The 17,778-nt window shown below is 59.5% G+C and overlaps 1 protein-coding gene across 4 annotated transcripts in view; it reads right to left on the bottom strand.

The window, feature by feature from the left end:
- Nucleotides 1-12,540, bottom strand: part of FBXW11 (F-box and WD repeat domain containing 11) — a 60,049-nt gene extending 47,509 nt beyond the window's left edge. For 2 of the 4 annotated variants that reach the window (XM_056112239.1, XM_056112240.1), the window contains exons 1-2: nucleotides 12,210-12,350; nucleotides 5,057-5,217 (exon numbers count right to left, since the gene is read on the bottom strand). In XM_056112239.1, coding sequence (XP_055968214.1) covers nucleotides 5,057-5,107 — 51 coding nt within the window. In that variant the 5' untranslated portion in view covers nucleotides 5,108-5,217; nucleotides 12,210-12,350. Of the gene's footprint in view, nucleotides 1-5,056; nucleotides 5,218-12,209; nucleotides 12,359-12,394 lie in introns of those variants that run through there. The other 2 variants (XM_056112242.1, XM_056112241.1) reach the window with 2 other exon arrangements.
- Nucleotides 12,541-17,778: the final 5,238 nt, after the last annotated feature.

Raw genomic sequence — 17,778 nt, 5'->3', positions numbered from 1 at the left:
GGACAGAAGCTGCCGAGGTCCTGGCCGGGCAGCCGAGCCGAGGGGCTCTCGGCAGAATGCAGGCAGTCTGGGCGTCTCAGAGAGAAGCGGGCCCAGCAGCTCCCAGGCAGCCAGGCGGCGACAGCCCAGAAACCCCCCCTTTGCAGCTCCCATCCATCTGGGATCGGGAAGCTGACACCACTTCCTAGGGAGGAAGGCTGGCATGGAGCAGGCCGCGGGCACTCACGAGGTGGACAGCGCTGTGCTCGGATGAAGCATCCTTGGCCAAACGCTTCCCCCGAGCACATGGCAGAAGTACAGGTGCGAGGGAGGAAGCCAATGGGAACACTCGGCAAGTGAAGGGCGCCACCAGCCCCCGGGGGACGCAGGGATCAATCCTGGGCAGTGGACACGAGCCCCCTCCTGTGTGACCCAAACCACCCGCCACCCCCCAAAATAAAACGAGCAATGCCAGGGAGGAGGGGGCAAAGAAGAGGGTCCGGGGCGACTGCTGCCTGCACACCAGGGACCCGGGCTGGATCCCGGCACCCCCCCCCCGTCCCTGGAGCCCCACCAGGAGTAACCTGAACTCAGATCCAGGAGTGAGCACCGAGCACGGCCAGGTGTGGCCCCCAAACAGAGGGGGCGTGGTTTGGGGGGAGCATGATAAGACATGAGGGGCGGGGGGAGGGCTCCCTTCTTGAGTGCGTAATTTAAGAAACTGAAGATAAAAATTTGAGGGTTCTGAAAAGCACGTGGTCTGCGGCTCCTCCACGCCCTCTCAGGAGTCTAGGTGCTGATGCTGAATGAGTCTGCTTGGTTTGGGTCCCTCCTGGCTGCTCCCTGCTCAGGGGCATGGCCACGGGCTCAGAGCACGCTGCAGGGGACACGGGCCTGTCCTCAGCCCACTGAGTTCCCTCGCCCGGTTCTGACCGTGGTTACCAATGCCGGGAGCTGGTGCTACAAGCACGCCAATACCAGTCCTGTCCCGGGTACCAGAGGCCCCGCCAACGACGGCCACAGAGGCCAAATCTAGGCCAAATCCCACCCTAGAAAGAGACTTTTTGTGTGTGTGTTTTATTTTATTTTTATTGTATTTTATTGTTTTATTAGTGAAACACCATGAGGTACAGTTGTAGACTTACAAATTTTTGTGCTTGGGTTTCAGTCATACAATGATCGAGTACCCATCCCTCCACCAGTGCCCGTTCTCCGCCACCACGGATTCCAGTATCCCTCCCAATCCCCAACTCCTCCATCCCACCCTGCCTCTGTGGCAGGGCATTCCCTTTCGTTCTCTCTCTCCTTTTGGGTGCTGTGGTTTGCAAAAGAGGAATTGAGTGGCAGTCATGTTGGGTCTATAGCCTACTTAGGAAGAAACTTTTAACTGGACATTGGACACTGCATTAGGGAATGACTTGGATCTTCTTAGACGTGGTCTGATTTATTTTGGTTCTGGGGCGCTGACTCCTGGCGCTGTGCTCAGTGATCTGTGATGGTTCCTGGTGGGATTGAAGACCACATGGGGTGCCAGGGACAGAGCCCAGGTGGCAAGTGCCCTGCCCACTGTGCGCTCTCTCTCTCTCTCTCTCTCTCTCTCTCTCTGGCCCCTGTCCAATGGCCACAGACATGTATGAAACAGGCGTGATGGTATGACAGGGGGTTCACTGTGTATGGGAGGAAGCACCTGGGGGGTGTGGTGGGGAGATGCAGCGTGAACCGTGAAGGGTGGGAGGCTTACGGCTTTCAAAGCCGCCACGTGGGCGAGGGGAGGAGGAAAGAGTGCAGGGAAGGGCAGGGACAGAGGGAGAGCGGGCCGGGCAGCACGCAGTCCAGGGGAGCACACGTGCGCCCCCCACACCCCTGGGCCTCAAGCTGGCCCCGGGGACCGTCCCAGGAGGAAAAGGCAGGAGAAAACCGTGTTCCCGCGACCGGCTCAGAGATGTGACGCCCTGAGAGTGGCAGGAAACGAGCTTCTCGAGCGAGACCTGGGCATCACGGGAGGCCACGGCCCAGGTGGATGCTACGGCTGCCAGGGTGGGTGGGTGGGCGCGTGGAGGATTGAACCACGCCCAGCAGAGCTTGGGGCTCACTCCTCTGTCGGGAGGACAGAGCCAAGCGCCTGCCCTGGGCCCCGGCCCCAGGGCCCTGAGCAAAATGAAGAAGCTCCTCGGCCTGCAAACGGCCCCGTGTGCTCCGCTCTGGTACCGCGGCTCTTTGTTCGGTTTGGGGGCCCCACCCAGGATGCTCAGGGCCCACTCCCGGCAGGGCGCCGGGGATCTCTTAGGGCACCGAGGATGGAACCCGGTTTGGCTACTTACAAGGCAAAAATCCTCCGCGCTGTCCCAGGGCTCCGGCCCCCTCCCTGCTCTCCTTGGCGGCCCTGGGGGCGCTCGCCCAAGCCCCGAGCTGCCCGCGTAGGCCCGAGTCAGCAGCTTTTTCCAACCCACCCCTGAAAACCTGGGTGCTCTGGGAGCCGGAGGACCCACCAGATCGTCGTTGGCAAAGCCAAGACACAGAATCTCAGAGCCGAGTGGCCGACACACAGCCAGCACCCCGCTCCCCGCCATGTGTACCCAACCTTCCACCAGTCCAGTCCCTGTGGGCTACAGATCAGGCCTGTCTCCCACCGTCCCTCTGCCAGGGGCCACCGCTGCCCTGTCCTGGAAGAAGAGAACCGGAGCCTGGAGAGGGACCATCTGCCACCCCCAACCCGGTCCTCTCATGGCTCACGGTCCATACTCCGGGGGGGGTCACACGGTCCAGCCAAACCAACTCATGTCCCCGTCGGCCTCTGTCCCCTAGTCCCTACTGAAACGTCAGCATGCGCGTGTGTCCCTGCCTCAGTGGGGACAGCCCCAGAATGACAACAGAGCAAGCCAGAGCGACGTCACCCGATGATGGGGTGGGGGGCAAGAGGAGGGACCACCAGCCCCACCGACACCCTCTCTGGGGGCCAGACTGAACACGCTGAAGGGGTGTGTCGGCAGCAGGAGGCCACAGGGACCAGCACCGGGCAGGAGTGAGCGATGGAAGCCCGTGCCGGGAGGGGACAACGTCCGTCGAGTGGACCAGAGAGGCCAGGGCCACCCCTGGCCAGAGAGACGGCCCCTGCCCTGGCCAAGACAGCACCGAGGAACCGCAGGCCTGCCAGGGAGGGCGGCCAAAGGCAAACTGGGCAACCTGGAGTGGCGTCAGACGCTGCGCTGCCTGGGGCTGCCCGGGACAGGCACAGTCCTTGGTGCTTTCTTCTCTGTCACCGTGCACCAACCAAGACATTCCTGGTTAGGTTTCGGGCACACCCCCTCCCCAGTGTCCCCCGCCCTGTCGGCTTCTGCGAGAGGTGCTTTTTTGTTGTTGTTGTTGTTTTAAAGTTTTCGTGCTGTTTCCCGGCCCTACGATAGCGTTCACGCACCACACACCACCACCTGCCAGCACCACCGCCCCTCCCAGCTGAAGGCGCCCCTCCACACGGGCCCGTTTCTGACCAACACCAGCCTTCCGGTGCGATTTCCACCGGCCCTGGTGTTCGTCCCTCCCCTACTGTGTTTCTTTACGGCCCACCTATGAGAGACCATCCGGGCACACCAAGGGACATCGGCCAGGGAGAGACCCACACGGCCTCTGCCAAGAGCAGCATGGAGCTCTGTGGCTGACCCCAGCACCCGGAAAAGCTCACCGGCCCACACCCCTCCACGCCGCTCTGCACGGAAGGGGCCACACACACGCGTCCCTCCCAACAACAGAGTGGGTGACGCTCTCCAGCCCTCTGGCCTCTGCAGACCAACGGCCACGGCCGCGGCTGGACCCGCATCTGCATCTGCGCCTGCACCCGATTCACCCAGCCTCTCCCCTACATGAGCCGCGTCCCCGTGGGTTACCGGAAATGAAAGGGTGCACATACTTAGCATGCCCTGCCCTGGGCTGAGCAAAGTGCCGGCCACAGGTCACGACCAGCCCCTCTCCAAACGCACGAGATGCCCCAAGCAGCCAACGCTCACGCAGTGCAAATCCTAGCAAATACCACGTGATTCAGTCAAAACACAAATCGTGGAGAGTACTGATCCACGATGAAGTTTTTTTTTTTTAAACATTTGAAAGAAGTGAGTGGGAATCTGGAGATAACATTAAGTACCCCCGCCCCCGCCAAATGGAAGTGGTCAAGGAAATGATCTGACGGCCACAGGTCAAAGAAGTCCTTAAGCAAGTTAAAAAATCCAATAAAGACCAAAGAGAATCTGAGAGGACAGGATGGAACCCTGCAGTGCCGTGGTCCCTCCCGCTTCCTCCCTGCTCTTCCTGGGACTGAGGACCCCGGGCTGTCCACCAGGCAGGTGAGCACCAGGCCACCCAAGGACCTCGCTGTAAGAAGCTCTTGCGCCGGCTGCAAACGTCAGCCAACGCCGGGAAGAGAGCAGGAGGGACGAGACCATGAAGCCAGAGCCACGGAGACACAAGCTCGACTGTCCCCCAATGCTCACCACACCCTTCCTCAACACCCCTGCAGGCCAGGGCAGGGGAGAGCGCGGGCGCGCTGCACGGCGGCACGCGGGAAACACCCACAGCGGCACAGCCGGATTCAGGCTCCTGCCTCACACACGGCCGACGCGGCCCTGGAACCACATGGGGTCCGCCAAGAACTCCCAGAGGTCACCCTTCCATCACCAGGGGTCCGCCAACCCTCCACCCCAAGCCCTCCACCAAAAAATAAAACTGGGCTCCACAGCGGAACGCAGCACTCAGCAGATGCCAGCGCTGCTGCGGTCAAACCAGGAGCTACAGCCTGATACTACCGGCCCTGGCTCACGGGTCTTCCTTCCTGAAACGGAGGCCGCTACCACACCCTCTGGCCGGAGGAACCCAGAAACTACGACTAGAGACGATACGCCCTACCCTGACGTCAGGCTCCGGGGCCCTCGACTCGCTCCCTACCCTGAAACCAGGCTCCCGGGCCCCCGGGGGCTTGGGCCTCACTCATCCACACCCAAACTTGTCTTCCTTGGCCGCGAAGAGTGAGAGGTGCTGAGCAGGGTGAGCAGAGTTTCACGGGAGGGGAACAAGACAGGGAATCGCTTACCTGGAGGATATTCTGCCCTTCGGCCGCACCAATCCCGCCTGAGTGGGGCATCCCCCTTCAGACTAGTCTGAGAAAAGAGCGCAGGCAAGCAGCGTCCCCGATGCTTTCCGATTACCGGAGCCAGCGTTCTTCAACCAAATCCCACACATGCACTTCGGGAACTGTTGAAAGACAGAAAGCAATCCGTACACCCACCGTGGCACGGGCGGCAGAGGCCGGCCACCAGGCGTGGAAGCGAGTGTGCGGGCGGCTGCGGGGGGGCGTCCCCCAGGCCTCGTGGCCAGAGAAGGACGAGCAGGTCTGCAGGGCACACGCAAGAGCCACCGCGGCTCATACTTACATGTGAACGGCATGCGTGTCCAGAGCCCTACCGAGCGTTTCCGGGAGCGTTCTCGCAGCCCCGCCAGCGCGACGGCAGGCGTGAGTGAGCCGAGGTGGCCGAAAGGGCCGCCGGACCGAGACGCGTGCGGAAACCCGACAGCCAAGTCGCGTCGGCCACACGGCAGGCGCCTGCGGTCCGCCGGGCCCAGATCCCCACCTGGACCTGGTCGAGCGTCGGACAACCTCGCGCGTGAACCTCTGACTCAGCCAGGGCCTGGGAGGGAAAGTCCTCAGCGCCAATAAACAGTTTACTAGCCGACACCTCCCTGGGACTTCAGGCTGACACCGCAGCAGCAGCAGCAGCAGCGTCTGTCACAATCTTATCAACTTGTCCGGGAGATGAAAGGGCACTCAGGGGCAGGGATGGCAGTAAAGCCGCCGGCAAGCACTTGCCCTGCACGCCGCTGACCCATATTCAATCCCTGGCACCGCCAGGAGTGCAGAGCAGGAGTAACCTGAGCACTGCCGGGTGTGGCCCAAACAGAAAACAAACAAGACACTTAGAAGAAGGCAGAGGTGACAACTCAGTCGCCCAAGGCGGGTGTGGCTCCCAGGAGCCCACCCTCTCCAGAGGGCCAATGACTGGGCCCTCCACACCCACCACGCACACCAGAAGTCTCAAAAAGGGTTTTAAAAAGAGAGGGGCGCAGAGGCGGGAACTCAGCCCCCGCCCCTCCTCCCGTCCTGAAAGCGGACCTCCCACCCAGCAGGCGTGCCATAGCGAAGGGGCCGGGCCCACCTCCCGTCACCTCTCGGCCAGGAGCCACACGACTCCCGCACAGAGCCTGCGAACAAATGACACGCGGCGCTGGGGTCCAGGCCGTGGCAAGACGCGCGGCTCCCGACCCAACCACCACGGGGCAAGCTGACATGAGGGGCGAGGTGCGGGTGTCATCCCCCAGCAAGGTGACCTGGAGCGCCCTGGTGACCCACACCGCTGCCAGAGTCGCCGAGGTGACTGGAAACCCCTCTCACGATCAACCTCGCCAGAACATCGAGGATCCAACTACCCCACAACTCCCAAGACGCTCGAGCCAGTCCAGAATGGCCAAGCTCTGCCCACGAGCATTACCCCGGGGCAGACTGAACTGGACCCCCAACTGAAGCCCAGTGGGGAGCGCGCCCTGGCCAGCAGCGAGCAGTACAACGAGGTCGGCTGCCTGAGCCCGACACACGGAGTAGCGCAAGCCAACACGCCCACAACCACCTGAGCAAGAGACTCACTCCCAGGAGCTCCCGGGCCAGCAAGTCAGTCCCCCTTCTTGTCAAATTCACCTTCTGCAAGACCCAAGTGGTGCCCCCAAACCGTCAAGACGGAAAGAGAAAGAGCACGAGCGATCAGATGCGGGAAGCGCTGCCTTGGCCCACGCCCCCAAACTCACCAAGAACACTCAGATCTGTACTTCTGGGAAACGGGCAAACGCTCCTGGGGGGTGGGGGGGGAGGAGGACTCGAATTCCTTTTTCTCTTCGTTTTCCCCCTAGAATTCCCTCTTCCTCCCAAACAGCAGCACAGGTGGGCCCGGCCCGGCCCTCTGCCCCCTGACACGAAGGGGGAAGCCCCCTCCCAGTCCTGCTATGCCCCGCTTCCCACCCGTGAAGGCCTGGCGTGCTCTCCCCCGGGTTCTCCTGCCTGCTGACTGACCCTGAACCTCAAAAACTTCCTGCCGACGTCACGGGGGTGTCACAGGAGTGTCACTGGAGCCTGCGAGATGGCCAGATCGGGTGCGAGATACGCTACCTGACAGTCAGGTCGTCCTGGTCGGCCAGCGCATTTGCCTACCAAGACAAACTTCCTGTTGGGCAACTGCGAGCAGCAGAAACTCCAGCAAGGGCACAGGCACGTGCCCGCCCAACAGGTCCCTCTCCCCGTCTGTCAGCCGGTCCCAGAAACCCCCGCCCGCCTCAAGCCCTGCTCAAGCCCTGCTCAATGCACCTTCTGTTAGAGGTCAAACTCGCCCGCCTTGCTCAGACGGAAATGAGAACTGCAAAGCCTTCATTTCCCAGTCGAAACTCAACAGATCCAAGTTGCGTCACAATGCTGGAGTGAATGGGAATTCATCACCGGGAGGGGTGGGGCGGGGCGGGCGCTCCCCCAGGACCCCCCAGATTTCCCAGGCAGGACTGACTGGCATTTCCTCATTCCCCCGCCCCCCAGATGCCACCTTAAAGACACGCGGCTGAAAGCAACTGAATTCCACGCCTCTGCCTGGCTCCACACATCAATGTGTGCGCCCCTGGGGGCGGGGGCCGAGCCCAGCCCACCCTCCCCACAGCCCGTGCAGGTTCTGCTTCACAGACTCCGGGAAAGCCGGCCTGCAAGGAGCTGCTCTGGTGAGCAAGCAAAGTCCGCCGACCCCAGAAGCAGCTCAAAGCGGCTTCGGAGTCCTTAAGGGCCCACCTCGAGCAGGTGGCGGCCAGGAAACAGACTTGCTCAAGGAATCGCGGCCCAGTCTCTGGCTACATCTCGCTTCTCCCTAAGAGCGGCTGCGGATCTGCTCCTGGCACTTCTCACGGGCACCAGAGGCTAGAGAAAAGACGCCGCTCTCATCAACCTGGATGTATGTGAAGTCCGTATCGTGGTCCCAGGGGCCCCTGGCTGTCCTGGGTGACGGATGCTGCCCTCGGCCCTCACGCCCCTTTTCCAGATTCTCTCTACGCATCACACGCTCCGTCTTCGGGATAGCAGAGGGCATCTGGCAAAGGTGGCAGGACCTCCTGGCACAGAATCACACAGAGCCCCAACACTGATTTCGAGCACTTCCCCCCAAGCGCCCAACTGGCAAGTTCTGAGGATTCAAGGGACAATCAGACACAGCCCCTGAAGAGACAGGCAGCCCTGGGACGGGCAGGGAGGCAGGCCCCGGAGACCCGCCTTGGTCACTCGGTGAAGAAGTTCGAGAAATGAACAACCACCACCAAAAACTAGGCAGCCTGCTGGTCCGGCGGCGAAACTCAGCAATAACGCGTGTGAACCATCAGCGGGAAACACCTCCTCCAGGCAGGCCCAGGTGAGCCCATCAGGGCCACGGGCAGGAAAGGACCACCCAAGCCCGGAGTCTGGAAGTGCCCCGAGAGGAGCGCACGGGCAGACTTTATTCTGCCCCACGCGGCGGCGAGCTGGGCTCCCCAGCCCTCTCCCCGGGCGGCTGGAGAAAGGGCGATAGAAGCGGGGTGGGGGTACTGAGGCTCTGTGACAGGCTGCTTCTCCCTGGCAGGAGGCGACAATCCCTGGCGAAACGCAGGGTCCTGAGAACAGCCTGGCGCAGAGGGGGGACTTTCTGGAATCCAGAGCCCCGGGCTTCCGGGGTGAGCGATCAGGCTCGCGCCCACCTTCTCCCTGACCAGCTGAAGGGCCATCGGGCTTACTCCAAACCCAGGGGCAGGGACGGAGGCAGCTGGGTCTCTGCCCCTCTGACGCAGGTCCTCTCCGGCCAGCCCCAACCTTAAACCTTCCTCTGTAATCTGCCACTGGCAAATCAACATGAGGCTCGAATACGTGGGGATCAGGGATGATGACAGGGTCAGATCTGATTTCTTTACGGGAGTCACTGAGCCAGCCCACGGTCAAGGGCCAGGGCCAAGTGCAAAAAGAGAAAAAAAAAATAGAGAAAAAAATTTCCAAGCACTTTGCTTATCTGTTTCTTTCATCTCCATGACCTGTCTCCCGATGGGCGACTTTAAAAACTCCAAAAACGGCATTTTTTAAAACACATCTCCTCCAAAGGCCCCATGTGGGAGCCAGAGAGGTGGCCGGAGCGTAGCTTGGCGTGTGGGAAAGGCCGGGTATGCTGCGGGTCCCAGGGCACCACCAGGCATGACCCCGCCCAACCACGTTGGCTGTGAACAAGCCCCCTAAGTAAGGGGAGGAGAGGTCACACATTTGACCTGTCATGACGTCATCCAACAGGTAACCCACTCCGAGATAACAGAGGGGAAATGACTCACTTAAGGCCACTTAGCACAGAGCAAGAGCACTCAGCAGCTAAGCCGGCCTGCTCAGTGTGGAGAGCGGGGAGGGAGAAGCCCGGGAGGGGGTCACACAAGGGCCCGGGCTGAGCTGGGCACCAGGAGGCCCAGGCAGAAAGCCTAGCCGGCACGGGTCAGCAGGTGCCACGTGACCTCACCCGGTTTCCTTCCTTCCAGCCCAGAGCAGAAATCGACAGGGCCCTGACACCAAGGCTTTCCTAAGGGAAGCTCGGAGAGGCTGGGGGAGGTGAAACATTAGCTCCCCCAAAATAGACATGGCATGGGGGGGGCAGTGGCTGAATGAGAGCGCCGGTATTCACCCTTGGCCACTGCCGACTCAATCTGTCTCTCTCGTTTAGAGACCGTCTGTCCCATAGTCAAATGACCAAAAGTGCAAGAAGAAAGAAGACTTGAAGTCAAAGAATGTCGAGATGAAGTCAAGAGCCCAACTGCAAATACTGAAGCACCAGAACCCACTCCTAAAATCCAGAAACTCTTCCGTAGTTCAGGCTTTCGAAGTGTCACGAATACAGGGCGCTTGCCTTGCGTGTGACCAACCCAGGTTCGATCCCTGGCACCCTGTAAGGTCCACCAAGCAGAGTATGCCCTGAGCACCACAGGGTGTGGCCCAAACACAGAAACAAAAACCCACCAAGTTAAACCCCCTTTGTTTTTGTTTTTAGCTTTTGGAGTCACACCCGGCAAGAGCTCAGGAGTTCCTCCTGGCTCTGCACTCAGGAATTCCTCCTGGCGGTGCTCGGGGGACCCTATGGGACGCTGGGAATCAAACCATGGTCAGCCGCGTACAAGGCAAACGCCCTACCCGCTGTGCTATCGCTCCGGCCCCCAAGTTAAACCCCTTTCACTCCTCCTATCAGGCTATTTTGAAATCAATATAAAAAATATTTCTACTGAGTTCTGAAGAATGAAAAGCAGTCAATTCTGAAAACCACTTGCAATTGGATTTCTAAGCTTCCGCACTTCTACAGCTGGTCCTGGATTGACTGTATCGGCTGTTAAGTGGACATCAAGTCAACTACATTCATGTAAATAGTATTTGCAGGAAAAGGGAGGCCTCAGAATCTCACCTGGCTTCCCCTTGAGGGAACATCAAAATCTCTATGTGAAAAGCTATGTTAGCATTGTTCCAGGTGACTACTAAGCCCTGGTAAATTTTTCAAAGATCTCAGCTTATAATGTCTTAGAGGAAGGCTGAATTATCTTTTCAGATTATAGACAAGTACGATCATGTAAAATAACAACTTTCTTAAGTTATGAGCATAGGAGGCCAGTAAAATTCATCTGCAGATATATATATATATATATATTTTCAATCACAGTCAAAGGCAATGAATGGGACACACTGTATTCTCAGTCTCAGGAAATAGCCATCTTAGGAATCTTTCGAGTGAATGGGAATGCAGGGAGCACCGAACAGCCCCTTTTAAAATGGTACCGAGTTACAATTTGTCGATATAAAGTACTCCTCCTGCTATAAATACATGCATGATACAGCCACAAGAATATGTACTATAAATATAATTCCCACTTAAGATCTTTACCAAGACCCACTACGAAATCTGCAGCGGAGCAAAGGCTTGACTGTAACAAGGTCTGAGAAATTATACTGAAGAGGAGAACTGAATAAATGAAAACCAAATGAAAACCCACAAATGGCAGCATCCCTCAGAAAGCAACCCAATGCGTGTGGGAGGGTGTGCACGCACACACACACACACACACTCACACTAACCACACACACACCCCAGAAAGTAGCAGGGCTTTCTTCTCTTTTCCACCTTCCCTTCTCTTCCCTCTAGTTTTCCAGGACGCTGGGGAAGTTTTCGCTCTGCATCAGGCAAAGGGCGGCAGAGATGAAACGGCCTCGTGTGTAAGCTACTGTCCTTCCATTTAAAAAAAAAACGTGCATCTCAACTCCCCAGATGCCATCATCCGCAGGCACCAAGCAGCTCTCAACAGACTCCGTGTCACCATGGATTATTGATAACATTAAATGGGGGAAGTGGCTCTGATGTCACCGACCCTACCCACTGGGATCCCTGACTCAAGACACATTTTCACGCTGGAGAAAAGAAGAAGGGGGAAGAAAAAAAAATCTGGCTGGGGGGGGGGGAGGAAAACAAATTATTTATATATATGTATCTTCTTAGTCGGGTGGAGGAGGTTTACTTTCACCCTTTCCTCGCTTACCCTGGGGGGTGGTAGGAAACAGTTGCTACTGTCTGACCAGTGATACAAAGAAACTGGGAATGAAGGTTTCCCCGGGGCAGGAGAAACCCCCGGGCCGGTCCCTCCGCCGGGGCCCAGACTTCCTCCTCCGCCAGCTCTCGGGGAGGGGGGGAGCCTCGCTGCATTTCCCTAAATGCTCCAAACGGGCAGAAAGCAAACCGGGCTGCCATGTTCTCATTTCTTTCCAACCCGGGGATCCAACCGAGGCTGCAAAAAAAAGGCCTCCGCTTCCCCCTCCCACCCCCCCCTTCACCACCACCACCGCCACCACCGGGCCACCCTCTCGGATTCTGTTTCTTTATAAAAATAAATAAATAAATAAATAAAGAATGCATCATCATCATCATCCTCCTCCTCCTCCTCCTCCTCACCGTAGTCAAATCAAGCAAATAAATCGGTGGAGGAGAGGGAGTCCCTGCACGCCCCGGGCGCCCGGCGCGGCGGGGCGCGGGGCCCGGCGGGGGGTGGGGGCCGGCCCGCCCGCCGCCCGCCCGCCCGCCCGGCCGCGGGGCCTTTGTCCGGCGCCGGAAGCCCCGGCCGCCCGGGCCACTCACCATGAGCTCGATCGTCTTGTCCTCGATCACCGAGTCGGGCTCCATGGCGGCCCCGGCGGCCCCGCCTCGCTCGCCCCGCGCGGCGGCGCACGGCCCGGGCGGAGGAGGCGCAGCGGAGGAGGCGCAGCGGAGGAGGCGGAGGAGAGGAGGAGGAGGAGGAGGAGAGGGAGAGGGAGAGGAGGAGGAGGAGGAGGAGAGGAGGAGGAGGAGGCGACGGCCGCGGCGGCGGAGGCGGACGCGCCGCTCGCACCCACTCGCGCTGCCCGCCCGCCCGCCCGGGCCGCCGCCGGCAGCTCCGCCCTCCGCGCGCCGCGCTCGCCGCGGACTACAACTCCCGGCAGGCACCGCGCGCCCCGCCGCGCGCGCGCCCCCGCCGGCCCGCACGCTCCGCCCGGCCGCCCCGCTCGGCCCGCGCTGGCCCGCGGACCGCCCCCAGCCCCGCGGCCGCCCGCCGCTCGGGCGCCGCAGCCCCCCCGCACACCGCCGCCCGCCCGGCCTGGACGCGACCTGCGAGAGGAGCGATGGACGCGCCGAGGCTGCGATCCGGGCAGCTCCCCGACCACAACTCCCAGCGTGCCCCGCGCGCGGAGGCGGCTTCCGGCGGCGAGTCCGCCGCCGCCTCCCCGCCCCCCCCACGCGCACCCCGCACCCCCTCCCCCTTCCCACAGCCTGACTTCCGGCCGACCCCCCCCCCCCGCCCCGCCCCGCCCCCCAACCCCGGGCGGAAACTCCGGCGGCTCGTCTGAGATCCCGCGGGCGCGACCGGCTTCCGCACATGCGCGGTGGAGGCCGCCGGGCCCGCGGGCGCGCAGGTAGCGGCGCTGCGCGGCGGGCGGAGGAGGCTGATGCGGGCAGGTGCGTCCCGGAGCATCCCGAGGCGCGGGGCCCGCCCTCGCTCTCGCGCTTTGCTCTTCTTGCTTTTCTGCGCTTTGCTTTCTCCTTTCCTTTCTTTTCTTCTTTCATTTTTGTTCTTTCCTTCGATTTCTTTCTCTTTCCTTTTTTCTTTTCTCCCTTCTTTCCTTTTTTCTTTCCTTCCCTTTCTTCTTTCCTTTTTTCTTCTTTCCTTCACTTTCTTTTTTTCCCTCCCTTCTTCCCTTTATTTTCTTTCTTTCCTTTTTCCTTTCCTTCCTTTTCTTTCAGGCCATTTATTTTTCATCTTTTTTTGTTTGTTTTTTTGGGGCCCACCCTGTGATGCGCCAGTTGCCAGGGGCTTCGGAGGTTCCTTTGGGCGGAACCGACGGGGTCGTGCATGGGAGCCGGGCTCAGCTGCGAAGAGTCGAGGACGGGCGTGCTGGTTTGAAGCCCCCCCCTCCCCGCCCCCAGTTTTCGCTTCCCAGGCCGACCACGCGTCTAGGAGCTGGGAATGAGCCCGGAGCATGCCCCGGCCGTGCCCGACCAAGCCTGTGCGCTCCCGGAGCTGAATTCTGCGAGGGAGGGGGCTGTGGCGGGGAAGCCTGCTTCTCCCTGCAGAGTCTGGGGGTGCAAAGGGGTGGATCCACCAAACACAGGCCCCAGCGCTGGGTCAACGTGGTACTAGTGGTACTAACAAATCCTAGCCGGCAGGAGGGACTAGTGCTAGATGGAGCTTGAAATTGTTCCCAAAAAGCAGCAAGAAAGCAGCTCCCTCCTCTCTGCCAGTCTGGGGCTCAGGGAAGGTGGTGGGGGGCGTCCGTCTTGCAGTTTGCACAACGCTGCTTTATCGGGGTCAGACTGCGCCTGTGCTTTCCCCTTGCTCTGTCCTGATTCTTGTCTGGGGTGTGGGGGCCTGCGAAATTCCTTTCAACTGGAGAACCCACAGTCAAATTTCTCCCCCCCCCTTGTCACGCCTCCTTTTCCACTGATTTGCACGTGACCTGGGTAGAGCTATCTGTAACGGGCATGCCAGTCAAGCTAAAACAAGTTAAAGCATCAGAAATTTATTTTGAAAGCAAAGCAGAAATATTTTAAAGTGATGCCACACCCCCCCGCCCCCCCACCTCTCCGAGGCAGCTGGCCGGTTTAGGGAGCCAGGCACAGACCGTCATTAGAGCACTGTTGTCACGTGCTTTCACTCTCTGCATCCGTGAAGGGAAGGGCCCAGCTGCTCCGTGGCCTCTGCCTTCTGACGGGACTCGATGCCCACAGAACTCGGATGCCCGCAGAACACGGGATTTGTCCCCGGCACTGAGTCCCAGTGTGGGGCTGTCCACCCGAAGTGAAGCTCCGGGAAGAAAGAGGGCTGGCCAGAGAGTCCAACGTGCAGGGCTCTGTTCTTGCACACAGCCCGTCCACAGACAAGCCCTGCACAGTAGGGGTATTCGCGCCCCCCCCCGAAAAAAAAAAGGCCAGAATTGTTATGTTTTTGCACTCACATGTGTCTGAATGCCATCAGAGTTCTTGTCTGGGCCTGGGGACATACAGTAAAAAGTAAAGAGGCCACTGCTGCCAGTTACCGACAACATAGTGGCCTGAACTAACAATGGCTTTTTTATTTATCTTACAGTCCTGTGGGTTGACTGGACTCAGCTGAGTCTTCGGAGGCTGAGCTGACTCAGAGCCCGGGAGGCGGCACCCACCTGGGCGCTCGCCCACTGCCTCCCCGGCCTGGGAATGCGGGAGCGGCCTGAGGGTTTGATCTGGGAAGCGGAACAGCTCTGCCGCCTACGGGGCCGCCCGCTTCCAGCTGACGCTTATCTGTCATTCCAGGGTCTGCTCCTACTTCCTCAAAAAACAGCCCGCCCCAGTGCTGGTTCGAGTCCCAGGTCATGACCAGTCCCTGCGGGAATGCAGAGGCAGTAAACAGGATAAATGCGGGCCCCGAGGGATAGTCCAGCAGGCAGGGCATTTGCCTTGCACGTGTCCGACCTGGGTTCAATCCCAAGCATCCCATATGGTCCCCCTAGCATCATCTGGAATAACCCCTGAGTGCAGATCCAGCCAGGAATAACCCCTGAGCATCACTGGGTGTAACTCAAAAAATAAATAGGATAAATGCATGTGGGTTCTGTCTTTGGGGGGGGGGGGGGCGTGTCACACCTGGTGATGCTCAGGGCTTACCCCTCAGGCCTCAGCACTCAGTCATTACTCCTGGCGGAATTCAGAAGACCATATGGGGTGCTGGGGGTCCAACCTAGGTAGGCCACCTGCAAGGCAAACACCCTCCCCGCTGTGCTCTCTCTCTGGTCCCAAAGTTGTTCCTCTTGGTATTGTCAGATAGAGCTGGCCAGTTGTCTTCCTTAAGAACTCCCCACTGTGCCTTCTTTCTTGGCAGTGTCGTGCGCCGTGTCTTCGAGGCCGCTGATTCCGTGTCCTGGGGCGTCTCCTGCGGTATCTATGATCACCTTCATTTCTGTTTGAACGGGCTCTTGCATTTTTCATTCCCTCAGTCTTTCTTCGAGGTGATTGGTTCTCTGCTCCGTGGGTTTCTTCGTGAGAGAGTTTCGGCTCAGCAGTCATCCTTGGGCAGGGCACAGACCTGATGTCATCGAGAACCTAACCTATGCTTCAGTCCCCACCCAGCAATGCCACTGAAACCTTCATTCCCCCATTGTTCCTGGTGCGAACAGTGGACAGAGCTCCCGGCAGTGGCCAGCATGGGCAGCTATCCGGTGCTCCTTCTCCAAATACCCGTTGGGGTCTGGCTGCCAAGGCCCCCAGGGGGATGTTCTCAGTGCTTGTGTGACCTCTGGCTCTGGGTCGTGTGCATCTTGGGATGCCCATTCCCTGCAGCTGCCATGACAGCAAAGTCTCACTGTCACGCACGGTTTACAGTGGCTGAGGCTGGACGTTGTGGTCCTCCTGCCCCAGGAACAGCTGTTGAGAGCTGCCCTTCTCGGCTCTCTCCCGTGGGATGCCGAAGCATGCTGGCCCCAGCTTTGGGATGGCCGCTGCTGGGCTGCTCAGCCAGGGGGTCTGCTCCTGGCTGTGGCTTCTGGAGTGGCTGCTCCCCGCTCAGCCTGTGCCTGGCCCGGCCAGTTTTCGTCTAGAGACTAAAAAAGCGAGGGGGCAGCATTTGAGCCCTTCACGCTCCGTGCCCCCTGGCAGGTCAGAGCTGGGGTCCACTGTGCCCTGCTCGAACCGGCCCATGTAGCACAGCCGTGAGCAGCAGACGGTGACCAGGCAGAGACCCCCATCCTGGTGGAGACCCTGGGCCTGGGTCAGCCACCGTGTAGGGGAGCCCCAAGGAATGGCCACCCCCAGTTCCAGCCAGCCACGACTGAATTCTCAGTGGGGGCGACCAAGTCCCAAGACTCTTTCCCCTTGGCAAGTTCAGGTACGAGTGGAGCCGAGTTTCTATTCTAAAACCCGGGGACTGGAGTCACACAGAGTGTATTCCCCGCCCTGCGCACGGTGACCCAGGTTCAGTCCCCACACACCTAGCGTCCCCCCGAGCGAAACCAGACCCACAATCTCTTAACATGACCAGTCGTCGTCGGCTATTCAAGAGTCTGTCTTCCCTCCACTTAAGGTGTTGGCCCCCGTGTTGTACGTCTTCACAGATGTATGGGTTTATCGGGGGGTGGGGGGCTTGCTCATTCCATTGGTCTGCGTGTCTTTTTGTTGTAGGACCACACGGTTTTAATTAGTGTTTGAAGTCAGGGGATGTAATGCCTCCAATTTTCTTTCCTTTTTTTTTTTCAATTTGTTTTTGGTTTGGGGGCCACACCTGTCTGTGCCCAGGTCTGACTTCTGGCTCGGGGGACTGTTTGCTATGTCAGGGATCAAACCCTGGTGGGCCCCAGGCAAGGCAAACACCCTACTATCTCTCAAATCTTCTTTTCTCTCAGTGTATTGCTTTGGGAGTCTCTAATTTCATTCATTTGCGAGTAGATATCTATTTTCCTAATGCTATCTATGCAGAGTCTCCTGCCCCCGTGCCTGGCTGTCCCCGCTGGGGCCCCTTGGAGGGGAGCGGGTTGAGCTTTCCTCCCCGCCCCGACCAGGGCTCCGGCAGCCGAAGACCTCCAGAACCAGCCACCACCATGCTGAGACCACTCTCCGCACACATGAAGGTACCGGCAGAGGAACAAAGGCATGCGGGTCCCGGGGCTGAGATCTCCAAGCCTGCCCGGATCGGGGCTGAGCATCCTCCACCCAGATCCTCCAAATTCCAGTAGGCGGGGGTCACACCCACCAACTGGCCCCCTGGCGCTGTGTAATCCCATCAATGGCCAAGACCCAGAGACTATAAAACCCAGCTCCCGGAAGCGCATGGCCGCATTTGCGACTGTGCTACATCTTATTATCTCATTCTTACTTTGGACAAACTGGCAGGCTACCGAATGTAGCCTGCGCACACGGCAGAGTCTGGCAAACTCCCCTTGGCGTACCCAATATGCCAAATACCGGTAACAATGATGGGTCTCGTTCTCCTAAGGTAAAGGTAAAGGCCCTCCCGTTGATCGTCGATTTGCTCGAGCGGGCCCAGTAACGTCTCCATTGGAGACTTTGTTGTTACTGTGTCTGGCATATCGAATACTCTCGGTAGCTTGCCGGGCTCTCCGAGAGGGGCGGAGGAATCGAACTCGGGTTGGCCATGTTGGCCGCTTGTAAGGCGAACGCCCTACCCGCTGTGCTATCACTCCAGCCC

Source organism: Sorex fumeus, unplaced genomic scaffold, assembly GCF_029834395.1.
Source record: "Sorex fumeus unplaced genomic scaffold, SorFum_2.1 ptg000017l, whole genome shotgun sequence".
Taxonomy (NCBI): Eukaryota; Metazoa; Chordata; class Mammalia; order Eulipotyphla; family Soricidae; genus Sorex; species Sorex fumeus.
This window is presented reverse-complemented; position numbering and strand designations above follow the sequence as displayed.